The sequence below is a fragment of the Canis lupus genome, chromosome 18 (assembly GCF_048164855.1).
Source record: "Canis lupus baileyi chromosome 18, mCanLup2.hap1, whole genome shotgun sequence".
Lineage (NCBI taxonomy): Eukaryota > Metazoa > Chordata > Mammalia > Carnivora > Canidae > Canis > Canis lupus.
In genome coordinates this window covers 22,439,095-22,455,733 of record NC_132855.1, presented here as the reverse complement: position 1 = coordinate 22,455,733, position 16,639 = coordinate 22,439,095, and the positions used below count along the sequence as shown (strand labels likewise).

The following is a 16,639-nucleotide window of genomic DNA, read 5'->3' as shown; positions in this document are numbered from 1 at the left end:
CTCTGACTAAATATCAAGAAATGGAATTAACACTTGCTTACCAAAAAGGCACTGAAGGAGAACATTTTAAAGATTATACCGTCTTAGGTATTAGTGGTAGTTTGATAAGCTTTATCAAACACAGCATGGCCTCCTCGGGCCCTATAATAAGTTCCACATTAAATAATGCTCTGTACATCCATCCTTATATGTAATAAGAACAAAGGCTGGCATTTATTGAACATTTACCATATGCCAGTGCTGTACTATGTGTTTTATATACATCATCACATTACAATGAGGAAAGTACTATAATTTCCACTTTAATGAATGAAACTGAAGCACAAAGAAAGTAAGCAATTTGCCCAAGATCACACAGCTAGTTAAGTGGAGTAATTCAAACTCAGGCAATCTGGTACTAGGCCTGCACTCTTAATCCACATACTATCAATTTCTGTTAAAGAAGAGTTAAAGTAAGTGTAAAAAAAAAAAAAGGAGAGTAGAAATACTAATGCAGTAGTAGTTTTTGGAAAGATATTTTATAAGGGTTATTACAACAAACTTATCCTTTTAAAGTCCTCTAAGAGGGACTTTGCTATGTTTCACGGTGAGTGGTAGAGCGAGAATCCTACCCATGCAGTCTGACTCCATAGTTCTTAAACACTCCATGATTATGTCTCTCAAATTGTTACTGTCTCCTAATAAGGTACTGAAGCTGATGTTGATGATGGCAAACATTTGGGTCCAAATATTTATATACCGAGAAACTGCATTTATAGGACAGTTCTTGGGTCTTGCCTATCTCACAGCTTAAATTCATTCAACAGATGGTTTTCTCTACCTACCATGCACCTGTTCTGTCACCTTCAGTTACCTTTTCTCTAGGACCTTCAATCTGTCTCCATAGGTTTCTCCTCTGTTTTAAGGTATCTAGTGTGGGAGAGTCTTGATGATTAGTGTATGGCCTTACGGTCCTAATAAAACACATCTGGAAAGACTCCAAGGCCTGCATCTGAAGAAGATGCCCCAAGTGTTAAGGGGACCTAAACAAACTGTTTCCATTATCTTCTGAGTCTTATTTCAATGACAGTCTTTCAATTTCATCACAACTACTATACCCGTATCTAGACCCTGATGCTCTGGGCCAAATATCATTGTTGTGCTGATCACCTGAGCTAGGGTGAAATCTTTAAAAGCTAAACCATAAGAGAGAACAGGAAGGAAATAAAAATAGGCAATACAGGAAGAATAATAAAAATAATTCTATAATGCCTGGTTTCTGATTCTACCATGGGAGAGACTCTATATAAAGAAGAAAAGCTAAGCGCACATGCAGAGAATCTGATTTACTTAGTCTGTGGTTAGGGCCCTGGATGATTCTAAAGTGTGGCCACAGTTAAGAACAACTTTCATAATCTACTGGTGGGTCACACTTTTGTGACTTGAGTTCTCTGCCCTACTTTCTTTAATTTTATTATTGAATAAAATTCAAATATGAGAAGAATCAATACTGTTCTGATATCAAATCACATTTTACCTCTTGTTTTCAAAATCGTTGTATCATAAGCCTTTGTTGGTACAGTGGGAGGAAATGGCTGTTGGTTTCGGGCTTTAATGCCGGTGTAGAGATCCTTAGGTGAGGTAAAGGTCGGGAACATGGCACCACGTGAGATGTGTGTGTGGTACGGGTGTTCAATTGGATATGAAGAACAGATTTCTCTGAGATTTAGTTGAGCAAACAAAACAGAATAGAAAGAAGTGCAATTGAAAAAATTAATCAAGTATTTATTGGGATTCTTCTTTGTGGTAGGTACTGTTCTAATCCCTGAGGATATGACAGTGAAACAAAGTCCCTATACTCATGGAGTTAGCTTTCTGGTAGAATGTATTCCGTTAAACGTGAAATTTTCTTAACTTTGCTAGACAAATTAATTTTTAAAATAAATCATACTGAATTCTTTATCTGTGAATAATTTTCACAACATGAAATGTATAGTTTTTAGAATGCTATAGGAAGAATTTCTAGTTGCTTTCAATTCCTACCTCTTATTTTAAGAGGGTCCCTGTACTTTATTTTATGGGATCATTTTGGGCATTCAGTATGCAAAGTGATCTCTAACCATCTTGCATTGAACTTTTCAACCCAGGCCATCTGTTTCTTTTAAGCAGTCAACAAAATATACTGCCCGTTTATGTACACAGTACTCTTTGGAAATCAAAAAGCCAAAAATAGCTAGTATACTAGCTGATGGGAAAAAAAGTTAAAAAAAAAACCCACAGGGATATAATTTTCCTATGATGTGAAAAACTAACAGTTCTTAAAAGAACTAGCAGAGGTTTAAAAAAATTGTGAGAGCTGGCCCAGATCTGGGCCTCTATGCTTACTTGGCCCATGATGCAAATCTGTACTGAATTCATCAGCCTTGGCATCTTGATGGGCTCTCTGAAATACCTAGCAGTATAAGATTCATAACAAATTCCTTGTCTCTCATAGATACCACAAGAAGGTTGATTTATAAGAGAAAAAGTTGACTCCAAGCAAAAGTCATTTATGAGGCCAGCTAGTTCATTTGGTTTTTGTGTAAAGTGATTTGGTTTTCCTGCCTTTGTCACACGCTCTCTCAGTTGAACACATTTTTTTTTTTTTTGCATTGGGTATAGCATCATTTTATTGCTAATCACTAAACACTTCTCTGATTTATTTACTTTGCTTAAAAAGTACCACATCAATTACTACATGGTTTGGTACAAGGCACAAAGTTGTCAACTCTGTGATGACATGAGAACACAGAATCAAGACTTCCTCAAATCTGACTGCTGTCCCTCATGGTCATAAAAACACTAGCCTAGTAACTGCTTTCAGTGAAGAAATACTGGCTGTACCTCATTTTATAGAAGACACAATGATTTCTACTTTTTCTGAATATATATTTCCATTGTCTAATTTGATGGATTCCATAGTTAACTATCTTCCTTGAGTTAACTTCCCCTTACAAATCCGCTTAAAAGTAAGTGATCATTTATAGTTTGAGCAAACTATTTGTGTGAATAAAACAGGAATGAACACATTTTTGCTCATGGAAACATGTCCAGTCTACGTCGGGAAAGGATGGAGTTTACTGAGGTCTAGTAAAAAGCTCGTGTTCTAGAGGAAGTTCTTATACTTTCAGAGCCTTGGGGGCTTGCCTCATTTACCTTCATGAGACTAGGCAAGAACAATAGAAACTCACTCTTTGAAGAATGGAGATCTTCATTCCCAGAATGAGAAGTGAAGAATGGAATGAGAAAGGCAGGGGTTCAAATATTGTCCAACAGTCAGAGAGATTTAGTCACAAAACATACCAGAAAGAATGACCTAGTAAATAGAGTCTAATGATTGTCTCAGTATGTGCTAGTTAACTTATCTGGGAAGAAGATTCATCCTGGTTCTCTTGAATTTTTCCCAGTATGTATCAGATTGAGCAAAGACGTAAGAATCAGTGGGAATGAGAAATCAATAAGGGATTAATTTTTAAACTTCCAATACCATTTCCCACAGACTTGATGCAGTTAAAGGAAATGTGGTATGGAGATTTCACAAAATAGTCACCTTTGTCTAATGTTCCCTACAAAATATCTCAGTGGGAGGTCCTGAGACATTGTAACTACTGCATGAATAGGAATTATACTCCGAGGAGGTTGCCTTGAAATATTGTTAACCCCAACAATAAATACAACAACAATAAAGCATTTATGTGCCAGGCCTCTGCTAACTGCTTTATCTGTAATCTTTATCAGAGGATCATTCAACAAGCTAAATGCTACTAGCATGTTCCCAGAGGTCAGGGCAGGGTGGCCCCATCTTCTAATAATCTGATGTTGGTAAGGACTTCCTGAAAAGGCCATTACATTGGTTTTCGTTGTATCTTGTTCTCATCACAAAGACATGACCAGAGAGTAGAGATTGACTTCTTAATTTAGAAGACAAATTCTAAAGGCCAAGATCATGTTAAATCACAAAAAAAGAACAACAAAAATTTTAAAAGCCATTTTTTTACCCCCTAGGGATTGGTCCCCTTGATAGGAAGTCAATTTGCAAAATGATTTTATTGGATCCTTCTGATTTTGTAAACCTGTAGTCAGGATTTTGGCTTTGTGAAGAAGGGATAAAAGGTAGAAGTTAGGAAGGCAGGGAGAGGCCCTGATTAATTCTGATCATTTGGGATTGAGGCAGAAATATTTTTCCCCTCAGATTCTAGAAACTATTTCCTGGTTGATAATATTAAGTTATATCTGGCAATGATTTAGCAAAGCATATTTTACTTGAAGACCTGTGAGCTATGGACTCTATGTCTTGAGGAATCTCATATGAGATTTCATTAAAAATTTTGTATGTATTACAAAGGTTATTTTTGTTAAAATCTGAATAAAGTATGGATTTTAGTTAAAGGTAATGCATCAGTATTGGCTCATGAATTGTGACAAATATACCATACTAATATAGGATGTTAATAGGGAGATTGGGTATGAGATATATAGGAACTCTGTACTATTTTTCAAATAATTCTGTAAATTTAAACTGTACTTAATTTAAAAAATTTATTTAAAAAAGCCTAGCAAGGTATTATATAATTAACCAGCCTCCTCCCCCCACTTGTTAAAAATAAAAATCTTTCATAAAAAGGCACATTTATCCTCACACTGAGACATAGAGATTGCCAATATTTCTTTTCTTGATTATAACAGGGAAGGAAAATGTAAGTATATACTTACGCTACTGTTGAATTAGGTGGTTTGGGCATCCTAGAATAAAAACGGAAATAAATCCCCATTTATATTAAAGATTTTTAAAAGCATATGTTCCTATTAGAAGAATAGTGATGTATCTCATTTTCAAACTACAGTGTCTTTAAGATAATATTCTCAATTGATGTTCTGGAACACTGAATATTGACCGGATAGAGAGATAGGATGTCCTCACATCTCAGTTTTAGCGACCAATCTAACTTCAGTCCCATTCAGCACCCATTTGCATTTCCTACTTGCAGCGCATGTGCAAAACTGACTGTTTCTAACAATACCATGGTTTTGGTTCTGACATTCACCCTCGTAATCAGGCAATAGCCAAAGTGCTCTGTGGCAGCCTGACACCATGCATGTGGTGCAATTACATGACCTAAGGTGACCCGAGTGTGTCCTGATGGGGCAAGATATATAAGTACTATGTGTGCTTTGTCCCTTTGCTCAGGATTGCTGATCTCTCGTGATAGTAAATACTGCCTAGATGCCAGAAAGGCTAGAACAAAATTGAACAAGTTCCTGGAGGCCTGGCTTTTCTGAATCAGCTCATTTGAAAGTTGTGTACTTACTAATTACTCTGAGCCCTGCCTGCCAAGAAATAATACTGTAGCCCGGGAACAAAGTCCACATGCGAGAAGGACTGTCACCTACTTTTGTTGGATTCAACACTTAGTTTCAGCTGATGCAGACATTTCTGAAATATTTCAGGCATGAAAAATAAATACAGTGATACCTGTTGATAGCAAAAATCTATAAAAAGGATTATAAGGTTTAATTTGTACATGTTTATTCAGAAAGTGGTATATAAGCCTTATAATTTTCTGAGTCTACAGTGTATTATAAACACATAATTCGCATTAATTTTAAGGTTTATATATTTATTTGGACTCCCAAGTTTGTAGGCTTGAAATTAAAAAACAAAAACGCAAACATGTCTTCCAGTTATATTTGTGGTTGAGTTGGGGAAGAGGTGGGGGGCAATGAATATGAAGAATCCAGGGGGTCTTGAGTTACTAGATAGGCTATGAAATATGAAATCAGCATCTGAAATTTTTCTCATATGACAAATTAAGCTATGATATTGACAAGTATATACCTAAAATCTGATTCAAAATAAAAAAAAATTAAAAGAATTTTTTAAAAAATTGAGCGTTTGAAAGGTTGAATGAAAATTAAAAATGCTCATTGAGACCAGTTCCTTGATGTGAACGAGTCCATTATTTTACTGCTGCACTCTGCATTTACTTTTCCAAGTTTACTGATCCCAAAGGAATAAACAAACAGGGCCTCACAACTACAGAATTCATGTCTTTTGGGCTCCCTCTCGTGGCTGAACTCTATATTAACATCCTTCCTAAAAGCAGATTCCTGACCATTCTAATAGTTAAAGAGGTGATATTTTCATTGTTACTTCCGTGTTGTCAGTATTTTATTTTTATCTGAAAATTAAAAAGTATGCTTTTGTAATTATACACCAAATTGTTTCAAAGAAGAAAAAATATTATACTAGAAAATAATTCCTCTAAGCAAAGGATAAATTAAAAAGTATTCCTTATCTAAAAAGGAGACTTAGTAATTTTAGTACAAATTATTTGTAGATTGTCATAATGAACCTCTGTCCTCATAAATATTTTTTTTAAGATTTTATTTATTTATTTATGAGAGACACAGAGAGAGAGGCAGGCAGAGACATAGGCAGAGGGAGAAGCAGGCTCCATGCAGGGAGCCCGACGTGGGACTCGATCCCGGGTCTCCAGGATCACGCCCTGGGCTGAAGACAGATGCTCAACCGCTGAGCCACCCAGGCATGCCCTGTCCTCATAAATCTTGATGAAAAAATTATGCAGAGCTGCTGGAGCATTTCCTATGAACCTTTTAAGAAATTTAATGGATTCTTACTAGACTAACTAGGTCAAAGGCAGAGAAATGGACCCAGGTGACTTGTGTGAATTCCTTTGAACATTGCTATTCTGTATTTTGTATTTTTTTCTTTTTAAATGTCACAAACTGTTAGTGGGTTTTGGTTTATTGTTTTATTTTTGTTTCTTTGGTCTTGATTTCTATTATTAATGATCCCTGTTAAAGAATACTTGTTTTTCTAAAAGTTCCCATTTTGGGGATTTTATATTTCTCATATAACTCATTTTTACTTAAGAAAGTTATTTGGTCCAATATAAGGAAAAGAAATCCCAAACTTACAAAGAATCATTTCCATAGATGTCACTTTTTTTATTCTGCGTCAAATAATAGTATTGTTCAATAGGAAGTTTTCTGTAAAGAAAAGATTAAATAGAACATCTTTTCAAATGAACATAGTGATGAGCAGATAGTAAAAGACAAATAGACTAATACAATCATGTATATATGGAAATTTAGTATATGAAAAAGTGGCATTTTAAATTAGTGGAAAAGGATTTACTTTTCAATAAACAATACAGGAAAGATTCCCTAGCCATTTAAGAAAAGTAGATTTCTATTTCATCCTATGTTTAAAGATAATTTCAGATCGATTAAAAATGTAAAGAATTGAGAAAAACATACAAATATCAAAAGAAAATATACAAAAATTATGTTTTTTTCTTCATGGTAGGGAAAACTTTTTTTTCTTAAGCAGGCTCTATGCCCAGGGCAGAGCCCGATTCAGGACCAATCTCACAATCCTGAGATCATGATCTGAACTGAAATAAAGAGTCTGATGTGTAACAGGTTGAGCCACACAGGTGCGTCCCATGTGGTGGGGAAAACATTTTAACTTAGATTTTTCTTTTAAACTCAAAATCCAAAAGGAAATTTGATAACATCAGAAGAAAAACTTTTGAAGATAGGATGGAATAAAAAAGCTCAAAGCAAAGTTTGGAAGAAATTTTTGCAATAAAGATATATAAAGGATTATCTAGAATATAACTAATAATCTATAACTAAAGATAATAAAAATGGGCAAAAAATAAGAACAGAAAAGAGAATGTGAATGTCTTATGTATATTTTCCATGCATAAGAAAACATAAACATAAGTACTCAACCAGAGAAATGCATTCTGATAACCAAGATAACCTTTATACTTATTAGAGCAAAATTATAGTTTGATAATATAACACAGTTGGCCAAGAGTATGGGGAAATGGATACTTTTACATTCTACCATGAGAATATAAAGCATTTAGGCTATTGTTCTAGAATTGAAAATATTCATATATTATGACCCGTAACTTTCACTTAGGATTTTCCCTAGAGAAACATTTGTGTATGAGCTCAAGGAGGCCCATACAAGAATATTCATTACATATAGTTAATGCCAAAAAGTAAAGGAAAGCAATATGAAAATGGCTAAATAGTTTATGAACTATTAATCTTTAGCATCTATGTTGTTGAACACAAAGAGAATTAGATAGATCTGTGTTTACAGTCTCTAGATTATACAGAGAAAAAAGAACCAAGTTGCCTACAACTATATATCCAGTGATTCCACACATAAACAATATAATACATTTATTTCCAGTGGGTACATGAATAATTATGTAATTGTGTAACAAAAGGTATGAAAGTAGACATACCAAAGTGGTAGCTGTGATTCCCTTTAGGAAGGAAACTGGGATTGGTGGGGTAGTGGTCAAACGAAACTAGACCTTGTGTTTGGTTTCTTTTTAGAAAGACTTATTTTTCTTCGAGCAGTTTTAGGTTCACAGCAAAGTTGAGAGAAGGTAGAGAGATTTCCCTTTATAAAGTGTACCCTTTATCCCCACACATGCTTAGCCTCCCTCATTATTAACATCTCCCACCGGACTGGTAAATTTGCTACAACTGATGAACCTACATCATTTTCACCTAAAGTTCATAGCTTACATTAGCCTTCACTTTTGGTGCTTGTAATGTTTTAATATACATTGTAGGACTCAACTGTCACTTGGGGCTCCTAGTATCTTTTAAATACTTATCTTTTATCTCATCAACCCAAGACAGATTCTCGAAAACTTGCTTTTTCATCCCCCGAGAGTGGTCCTAGAGTGTGAAGGTTATTTTTACCCCACAAGAATGCTAACCAAGAGAGCCCTATAGTTGAGGATGTGCTTCATAATTAGGTAGATTAAGTGACCAGCAGTCTGGCTTTCTTCAGTTACTCCAGTGCTTGCTCCGTGGCTTCATAAACTAAGTTATCATGGAGGCAGGGCAGAAATTATGAATAGATTCAGCAACATGAACTTCTCATCAAACTGACCTGGCCACATCTGAGTTTGCCAGCAGAAGTTACTAAACCTACGTATTTCATAGAGAAAAATCTCCCTGGGTGTACTAGTGAGCCAGCTGGTGGGAGGCTGATTACACTGGACCCCTTCCATCATGAAAGAGATGATTTATCCCCACATGAGTAGATACTTAGATGGATTTCCCTTTCCTTCTCACTCTACGTCTGCCACTTACGTCACCAGTGGACTTACTGATTACCTTATGCACTGCATGCCATTTGAAAAAATACAACTTTTGACTAAGGAACTCAATTTACCACAAAAGATGTCACTGATTGGATTTAAAGGATACTCTGGTCTTATCATATTTACAGAATGTAGACCAGCCTAATAATGATTCATTTGTGGCTGAAGCTGTTCTCAAGAGTGTGGCACATGCTCTGAACCAGTGACCAATAAATGGTTTCTCCCACAGTTGGAATGGATGGTTTAAAAAATGAAAAAAATTTTACTTCCTTCTCAACCACTTGAGTTTTGCTGGTTTTGATGTCAAGGGAGAAATGCTTCATCAGGAAACACACTGGCTCCATTGAATTGGAAGCTGAACTGATGATGTGGTCATTGGGGCTCCTTATGATTGGGGAAAACAGGCAAGAAAGGATTATACCAAGTGGCCTGGGATGATTGATCCTGAATGTCAAGAGTAAGAAGACTGCTGTTATTCAATGATGGGGAAAAGGAGTATTTCTAGACTCTAAAGAATCTTTTGGACACCTCCTAGTATTGTTTCTAGTGGCATAAAGTTAACAGAATACTGGAGCAGCCTCACAAAGGCAAAACCACTGACTGCTAGATCTCTCAGGAAGAAAACTAGTGGGGAGGGGGGCTCTACCAGGTAATGAACTCCTACCAGCTCAGGTGCTGGTTGAGGGCAAGGGAACTTGGATGTATATATAATTATATTAACATATAGATAATTATATAGTATGTTTTAATATATTATAATATATAATTATAATATATAAAGATTATAACATATAACACATTGATTATATTTCTATGTACTAACTAGTTTAATTCTTTTCATTCATCCTTTTCCCTTATTTCCTTATTACTCTATATAGGATATTGGTGATGGTTTACTTCATTAAGTGCACAGCTGAGGACTATGAGGACGAGCTTAGGACTGAACTAGAGAGGAGAACATCACCCAGAGATCTTGGACTTGGAGCTGGATGCAGGACCTAATGCATCTAAACTCTTGAGTTTTCCCTTTTGGGGGAGGTGAGCGCATTTTCAGTTGTATGAAAAAGGCTTGCATTTTCTTATATTGGCAGTGATTCTCAAACTTCGCTACATGTTAGAATTACCTTAGGGATTTTCTTGAAATGCAGATTATGTCTCAGTCAATCTGGGGTGGGGTCCAAGATTTTGCATTCACCATTTCCTAGATGCTGCTGGTCCACGGAACTCATGTTGAATAGAAAAGTGTATTATTTCTGTTGCTGCTGTTATTTAGCATGGCAGTCGACTGGCACAGATGGCTTACATCTTCATCATACCCTCTGTACATTTTGTTAATTTCTCACACTTCACTTGCCCAGGAAGAATCCAGAAAACCTGCTTTCCAGCCTCCTGAGCAATCAGGGTGCAAATGTGTGCCCTAAGTTTTGTCAGTCATCCATATCTGCACTAGACTTTGATTTGAATGTGAGTAGCCTAAGAACACACGCTTCTTTCTTTAAGAATAAAATAATATAACCAAGTTGTATCTCAATTTCAGTAGTTTCACTCCAATTTTTTTCTGTTACATTGTACATCCTTTTGATTTTCAGAGTCAGCTCTTAATTTCAAGGGAATACTAATAATATTAATACTGTGTATAGATACTTGTATATCTCTGAGTACCTTTTCTGTTAGATTAACTTATTACTTGTTTTACTTGTTACATGCTCTTCCTTTGGGACATAAGTTTTCCTTATGATAATTATGCTTGTTCTTAATAGCTATCACTTTTTTTTTTGAAGATTTTATTTATTAAATAAAGAGAGAGGGCAGAGAAACGAGTAGAGGGAGAAGCAGGCTCCATGCAGGGAACCCGACATGGGACTGATCCCAATCCCAAGGTCACACCTTGGGCTGAAGATGGTGCTAAACCGCTGAGCCACCCAGGCTGCCCAATAGCCATCACTTTTTAACTCTTTAATATCCATAACTTTTTTCTCTGCCTTCTCTGTGATTTATTGTCTTTAGCCCATTATATCAATTTTCAGTGACATCTATTCTGTTTCTTGCTGCTTCTTTTTGTACTAGATCTGTGAGTGCTTTTGTGTAGTTGTTTTCTCATTTTTCCCCTTAGCCCTGTGATCTTCCCTTTTATAATGTTCTATTATTTAATCATCTCATTTTTTTATTGGATTCACATACTTATTTTGTCCTTTTGTAGAGAATCTACTTTTGTTTCCTGGGCTGTGGTTTTTCTCAGACTAGTTTCTTCATGTGTTTTATATATTAAAAAAATATTTTTTTATATAGATATAATTTTATTATATATAATATAATATAATATATATAAAAACATATTACATATGTAATATATATAATATATATGTGTGTCATATTTTTTCTTTTGTCTTCCTGGTTACAAAATCGCCTTACCACATGTTGTGTATTATGTGTGTTTACTTGGACAGCTCTGTCTAAACCCAGTTATTTGCTATGATATAGTGTGAGTGAATTCTTGATTATGTCATCTGAAATAAGTTTGCCTTTCTGTCTGTGCTAAAAGCTTGATGACTGAATATTGTTGTTTTCATGTTTCTTTAGCTTGATGGCATGGAGGTGGCAGAGAGTAAGTGCTGAGACTGTATCAGATAGAATACAAGCATTTTGGGTATACTCCCATCTAAGATCCTGTTAAATGTCCTCTGTAAGGCTCTTTCCTTTAAGTTAGAGAAGTAGCCATACCCTTGGGCTTCTGCTCATTCCCTCAAGTCAACACAGTATTCTAGAAGAGTACACGTTCTGTACAACTTTATCTCTCTTGAGATCTCGATGTTTTAAAATAGGGGCTTCTACTCTTGAGTCTTTTTTCTATTCTAATAGGATTGCCTACACAGTCTTTTAACCTTCTCTTCAAATTGGAGAATTATCAGGATTTTGTTGATTTACCTTGTCTCTGTATGCATTTGGAGTGTTGGAATTGGGGTTAGATGTAGCAGCTCTCAACCAATAATGTGGCTTCCCTCTATACCTCCAGCAGAGAGTCTGGGAGAATCTGGAAATAGGCATGGCCAGTTTTATTTTGGTTGTCACAATGAATGAGACTGGTATTTATAGGGCAAGGGCCAGAGATGTTAAATATCTTGCAACGTATAGAACAAAGAACTGCCCTGCTCCAAATGCCCTCTTGAGAAGCAGTTAGGAACTGAAATAAACTACACAGAAATTTTCTTTCCTTGGCACATTTAAAATGAATGGCTTTAAGGTTGTTCTCCTTTTACTATTTGGGGGCTGCTGGTAATTTCCTATTTATTTCACTTTTAGGTAACAGGAGAGGGATATTCTGTGATTTTGTTTCATAAGCATTGACCTTCAAGCATTACCACCACCATCACCACTACTACTATCATTATTTCAAAATATTCTTTAGTTCACAGGACACTATATAATCTATTTAGAAGCTCTTTAACATTTGCCAAACATGTTAGAGGAAGATCTAGTTCCCTTTTATTTTCTTTAAATTTTATTCATTTATTTCAGAGAGAGCACAAGCAGGCAGAGGGGCAGAAGGGCAGAGAGAGAGGGAGAAGCAGACTCTCTGCTGAGCCCGGAACCCAATGCTGGACTGGATTTCAGGACCCTGGGGGATCATATCTGAAGGCAGACATTTAATCGACTAAACCACCCAGGTGCCTCTTATTTCCTTTTCCTTTTTCTTTTTTTAAAGATTTTATTTATTTATGAGAGACACACAGAGAGAGGCAGAGACACAAGCAGAGAGAGAAGCAGGCTCCATGCAGGGAGCCTGATGTGGGACTTGTACCCGAGACTCCAGGATCACGCCCTGGGCCGAAGGCAGATGCTCAACCACTGAGCCATCCAAGTGTCCCTCATTTCCTTTATCTTAAACAAAGTAAAAACTATGCTACTTTACCAAGCTCAGTAGTATTTATGGGAGTGCCTGGATGGTTAAGCACCTGACTCTTGATTTCAGCTCTGGTCCTGATCTCAGGGTCCTGAGATTGTACCCATGTGGGCTCCAAGTTCAGTGTACAGTTAGCTTGAGATTCTCTCTCCCTCTGCCCCTGCCCTGGTTTTCACACTTGCTTGCATTCTCTCTTTCTGTCTCAATAAATAAATAAAATCTTAAAGTGTTTATGGAAGTGCAAAGAGTTATAAATTATTACTTTGTAACTTCATTCTTCAAAGCAAATGTACGCTGGTTTAGGTGATGAAAACTTTGCTTGGAATTTCTGATACTTGCACCTATTGTTAAGTAGATACTGTTAAAGTTCCTTCAAAAGAGTTTTATTTAGAGAATGTCATAAAGTGTCAGAAGGAAGAGTGATGTTGGAAGGGGTAGGCTGCATTGGAACATGTGTATATAAATGTATGTGATTATATTTTCATTAGTAAGCCACATTCTTTTATGTTCTTAACCTCAGATGACATATAGTAAGACATCTCACTAGACATTTAACTTAGAAGTAGGTACTTTCAATTTACCGAGTCCTTTGACTGAGGGGTTGGTGAGGCACAGGAGTGATCCTGTTCCCCATGCATACAGTGGTGTATGTGTGGCGCCACAATAGCCCACTGCACATGCCCTCCATGGAAAGTGGTAGGGCACGACTGTCAGCACAAGCTTTTATGGATCAGATGAGGCCTGACCCCACAGACAGCTGGAGAATAATCTGCTATTCTGTTTAAAAGGCTCTTTTTGGGGAGAAAAGAAAAATACTGTGACAGACGTTATTTCCTAATAGGAAATAAGTAAAACCCTATTCTGTAGCTGTTTGTCAAGGGATATGCTTTGTATCAGAAAGTAGGACTTTGCCTTAAATAAATTTTTAAGAGATAAATATGCCAAAACAGTAATATTTAACATAAAAGGCTGTGAAGAGAACAGAACACAGGAACCTGCATTTCTGAGGTGTGGATGATGGGTGTTCTAATTGGAACAACTACTTCATCTCCCAGTGGCCTTAGGCTGCATTCAATGAGGCACGAAACACAAACCTCCCATTTCAACCTGGGTTTCCCTTAAGAAACTCATCTTTGGCTCTCTTTTTTGCACTCTGGAGTTCCATGAATATAATTCTGATCCTTTTAGAATGTTGTGCATTTTTTAATACCTAAATTTTGAAGATAATAGATGTAAGCTCTGTAAGGAGTCATACCTCTAGTATCTAGAACAATGCTTGCTGTACTCAAATTATTGAACAAATGAATATTTTTATTTTTAAGTAACATTTTGAATATTATTATTGAGTAAACAATGAATGGAATGGACAGATGAAAAGAACTTGCTTGAGCTTTGGAGTCCAAGAAACGTGGACTCCATTTCCCGTTCCACAACTTCACAGTTGTCTGATCCAGGAAAGGTACTGAATCTTCCAGGTGTCTCTGTGTATTGTAAAACCAGGATAACAATAGTCTCTTCACAAAAGTATTATAAATCTATTTATTTTATATCATAAAGTAAGTTCCATGAGAGTGGGGACTTAAAAAAAATCTGTTGGATGAAGCCATGATCTTGAGGCCCTTGCTATCTATAGTGTGTCAATATTTGCATCTTTCCAATTGGACTGACAGGCCTTTTCACTTGTCTGCTTCTTATTGCTTCATTGAGGCTTCAGGAAGGTTGTCGGCTGCCATCTGTCATTATTTTGGCTGTTGCTCTTTCTGTGTGCAGCTTGTCTTTCCTAATTTATTTTTTTTTAATTGCTTTAGAACAAAAAACTAGTTAGATTGTTAGTAAACTAGGTAAGCAGGATTGTTAGATAAAGCAGGAGCAGTAGGCTCTGTATGAAGGTTTGATAGATTGTGCTTGAGTAAATTTCATAGTTTTTAAAAAATTTCATATTTTTAGTGAACAATTAATGTGACAATCTGCTGCTCAGATTTTTTTTGCTTTCTCCTCAGTTTTAATGTGTTTTGAATAAAGTTGCTGAGTGACTTTTAAGAGTTACAAATGATTATTGAAATACTTTAATATTTGAAAATGGTGCCCAGCAGATTCTAATGACTACAGATTGATGAACAAATTAGAAATCAAAAGTTCCAAAAACCAACCACATCTGTACAAATTAGGCCAGCTATTTGCGCAAGCAAAACATTTTTAATTTAATGTCTCTCAGGAATAGTCCCATTTAGTTTTAGATAAAATGTGATTAGCAAGGGAATTAATCAAAATTTCTGATTGCAATACTTAAACATCTCTAAGGATAGCAAAGACATCCATAAATGCAGATTTTTAAAAAATTATTTCACAATTAGAAGTTATGTAATTAGTTTTTCCATCTGCATCTTGTCATAAACAGTAAAAGCAGTAAGTGTGGAGGTAGATTTAATTTAACAAAGGACTTACCATAGAAAGAAAGAAAAATGAAAAATAAAGACCTCTCTGTAAAGGGCAGAAAGTTACTTACCTCGGCCAGGTTTCTCCACCAAATCCATAATGCTTATGTCCTTTGCCCATGAAACGATATTTTGGCCTGTGTTCCTCAGGGAGTGAAATGGGTATTATGCCACCATATTCCCTTTCAGCACCCCACGGAAGTCTACATTGTTGAAGTGACTCCCTTAATTCCTGATACCTGTGAAGAAAGAGACTTTTGAAATCATTTCAACATGGAATGCTGTGGTCAGAATATTTTTGTATCCAAAATTCATATATTGAAGTCCTAATGCTCAATGTGGTGATACAAGAAAGTGGGGCCTTTACTCAGTGCCTAGGTCAAGACCCTCTGGGGTCTCTGGGTGGTTCCGTGGTTGAGGGTCTGCTTTTGGCTCAGGGCATGATCCTGGGGTTCTGGGGTTGAGCCCCACATCAGGCTCCCTGCAGAGATCCTGCTTCTCCCTCTGCCTATATCTCTGCCTCTTTCTGTGTCTTTCATGAATAAATAAATTAAAAAAAAAAAGAGAGACCCCAGAGAGCTCGCTAGCCCCTCCTGCCATGTGAGGACACAGCAAGAAGGTGCCAGCTTTGAACCAGGAAGAAGGCTTTCATCAGAATGGGACCATGCTGGCATCATGATCTTGGACTTCAAGCCTCCAGAACTGTGAGAAATAATGTTGTTTATAAGAAGCCACCCACACTGTGGTATTTTGTTATAGCACCCAAAACAGATTAAGACAAACAACTAAAATTCCTACAGCTTCAGTATTATTTTTAGATTGCATTTTTAAACAGAATTCTCAGTGCCGAGTAGATTATGAGAGACACTGGTTATTTAGGCATCATCAGATTGCTGAAGGAACAAGGTTAAATTCTTGAGGGCTTAGAGATACCTTTTTTTTTTTTTTTTACAGTTGGAGTCCATGTGCGTATTTCTTTTAAACATCTTTATTGAGAGATAATTTACATGCCATACCATTCATCTACTTAAAGTGTAAAATTAAATGGTTTTTAGTATATTCACAAATATGTACAACTACCATCATAATTTTAGAACATTTTCATCACCTCAAGAAGA

At 36.2% G+C, this 16,639-nt stretch overlaps 1 protein-coding gene and 1 long non-coding RNA gene across 10 annotated transcripts in view; one reads left to right on the top strand and one right to left on the bottom strand.

The window, feature by feature from the left end:
- Positions 1-16,639, top strand: part of LOC140608849 (uncharacterized) — a 54,911-nt gene that overhangs the window by 22,961 nt on the left and 15,311 nt on the right. For all 4 annotated transcript variants that reach the window (XR_012010847.1, XR_012010845.1, XR_012010848.1 and 1 more), the window contains 2 exons: positions 10,064-10,223; positions 12,702-12,850. This is a non-coding gene — a long non-coding RNA (uncharacterized lncRNA). The remainder of the gene's footprint in view (positions 1-10,063; positions 10,224-12,701; positions 12,851-16,639) is intronic.
- Positions 1-16,639, bottom strand: part of SPMIP4 (sperm microtubule inner protein 4) — a 35,017-nt gene that overhangs the window by 8,485 nt on the left and 9,893 nt on the right. For 5 of the 6 annotated variants that reach the window (XM_072783720.1, XM_072783722.1, XM_072783723.1 and 2 more), the window contains 4 exons: positions 15,593-15,760; positions 6,958-7,029; positions 4,732-4,761; positions 1,517-1,698 (listed from right to left, as the gene is read on the bottom strand). In XM_072783720.1, coding sequence (XP_072639821.1) covers positions 1,517-1,698; positions 4,732-4,761; positions 6,958-7,029; positions 15,593-15,760 — 452 coding nt within the window. Of the gene's footprint in view, positions 1-1,516; positions 1,699-4,731; positions 4,762-6,957; positions 7,030-12,110; positions 12,217-15,592; positions 15,761-16,639 lie in introns of all 6 variants that reach the window. The other variant, XM_072783725.1, reaches the window with a different exon arrangement.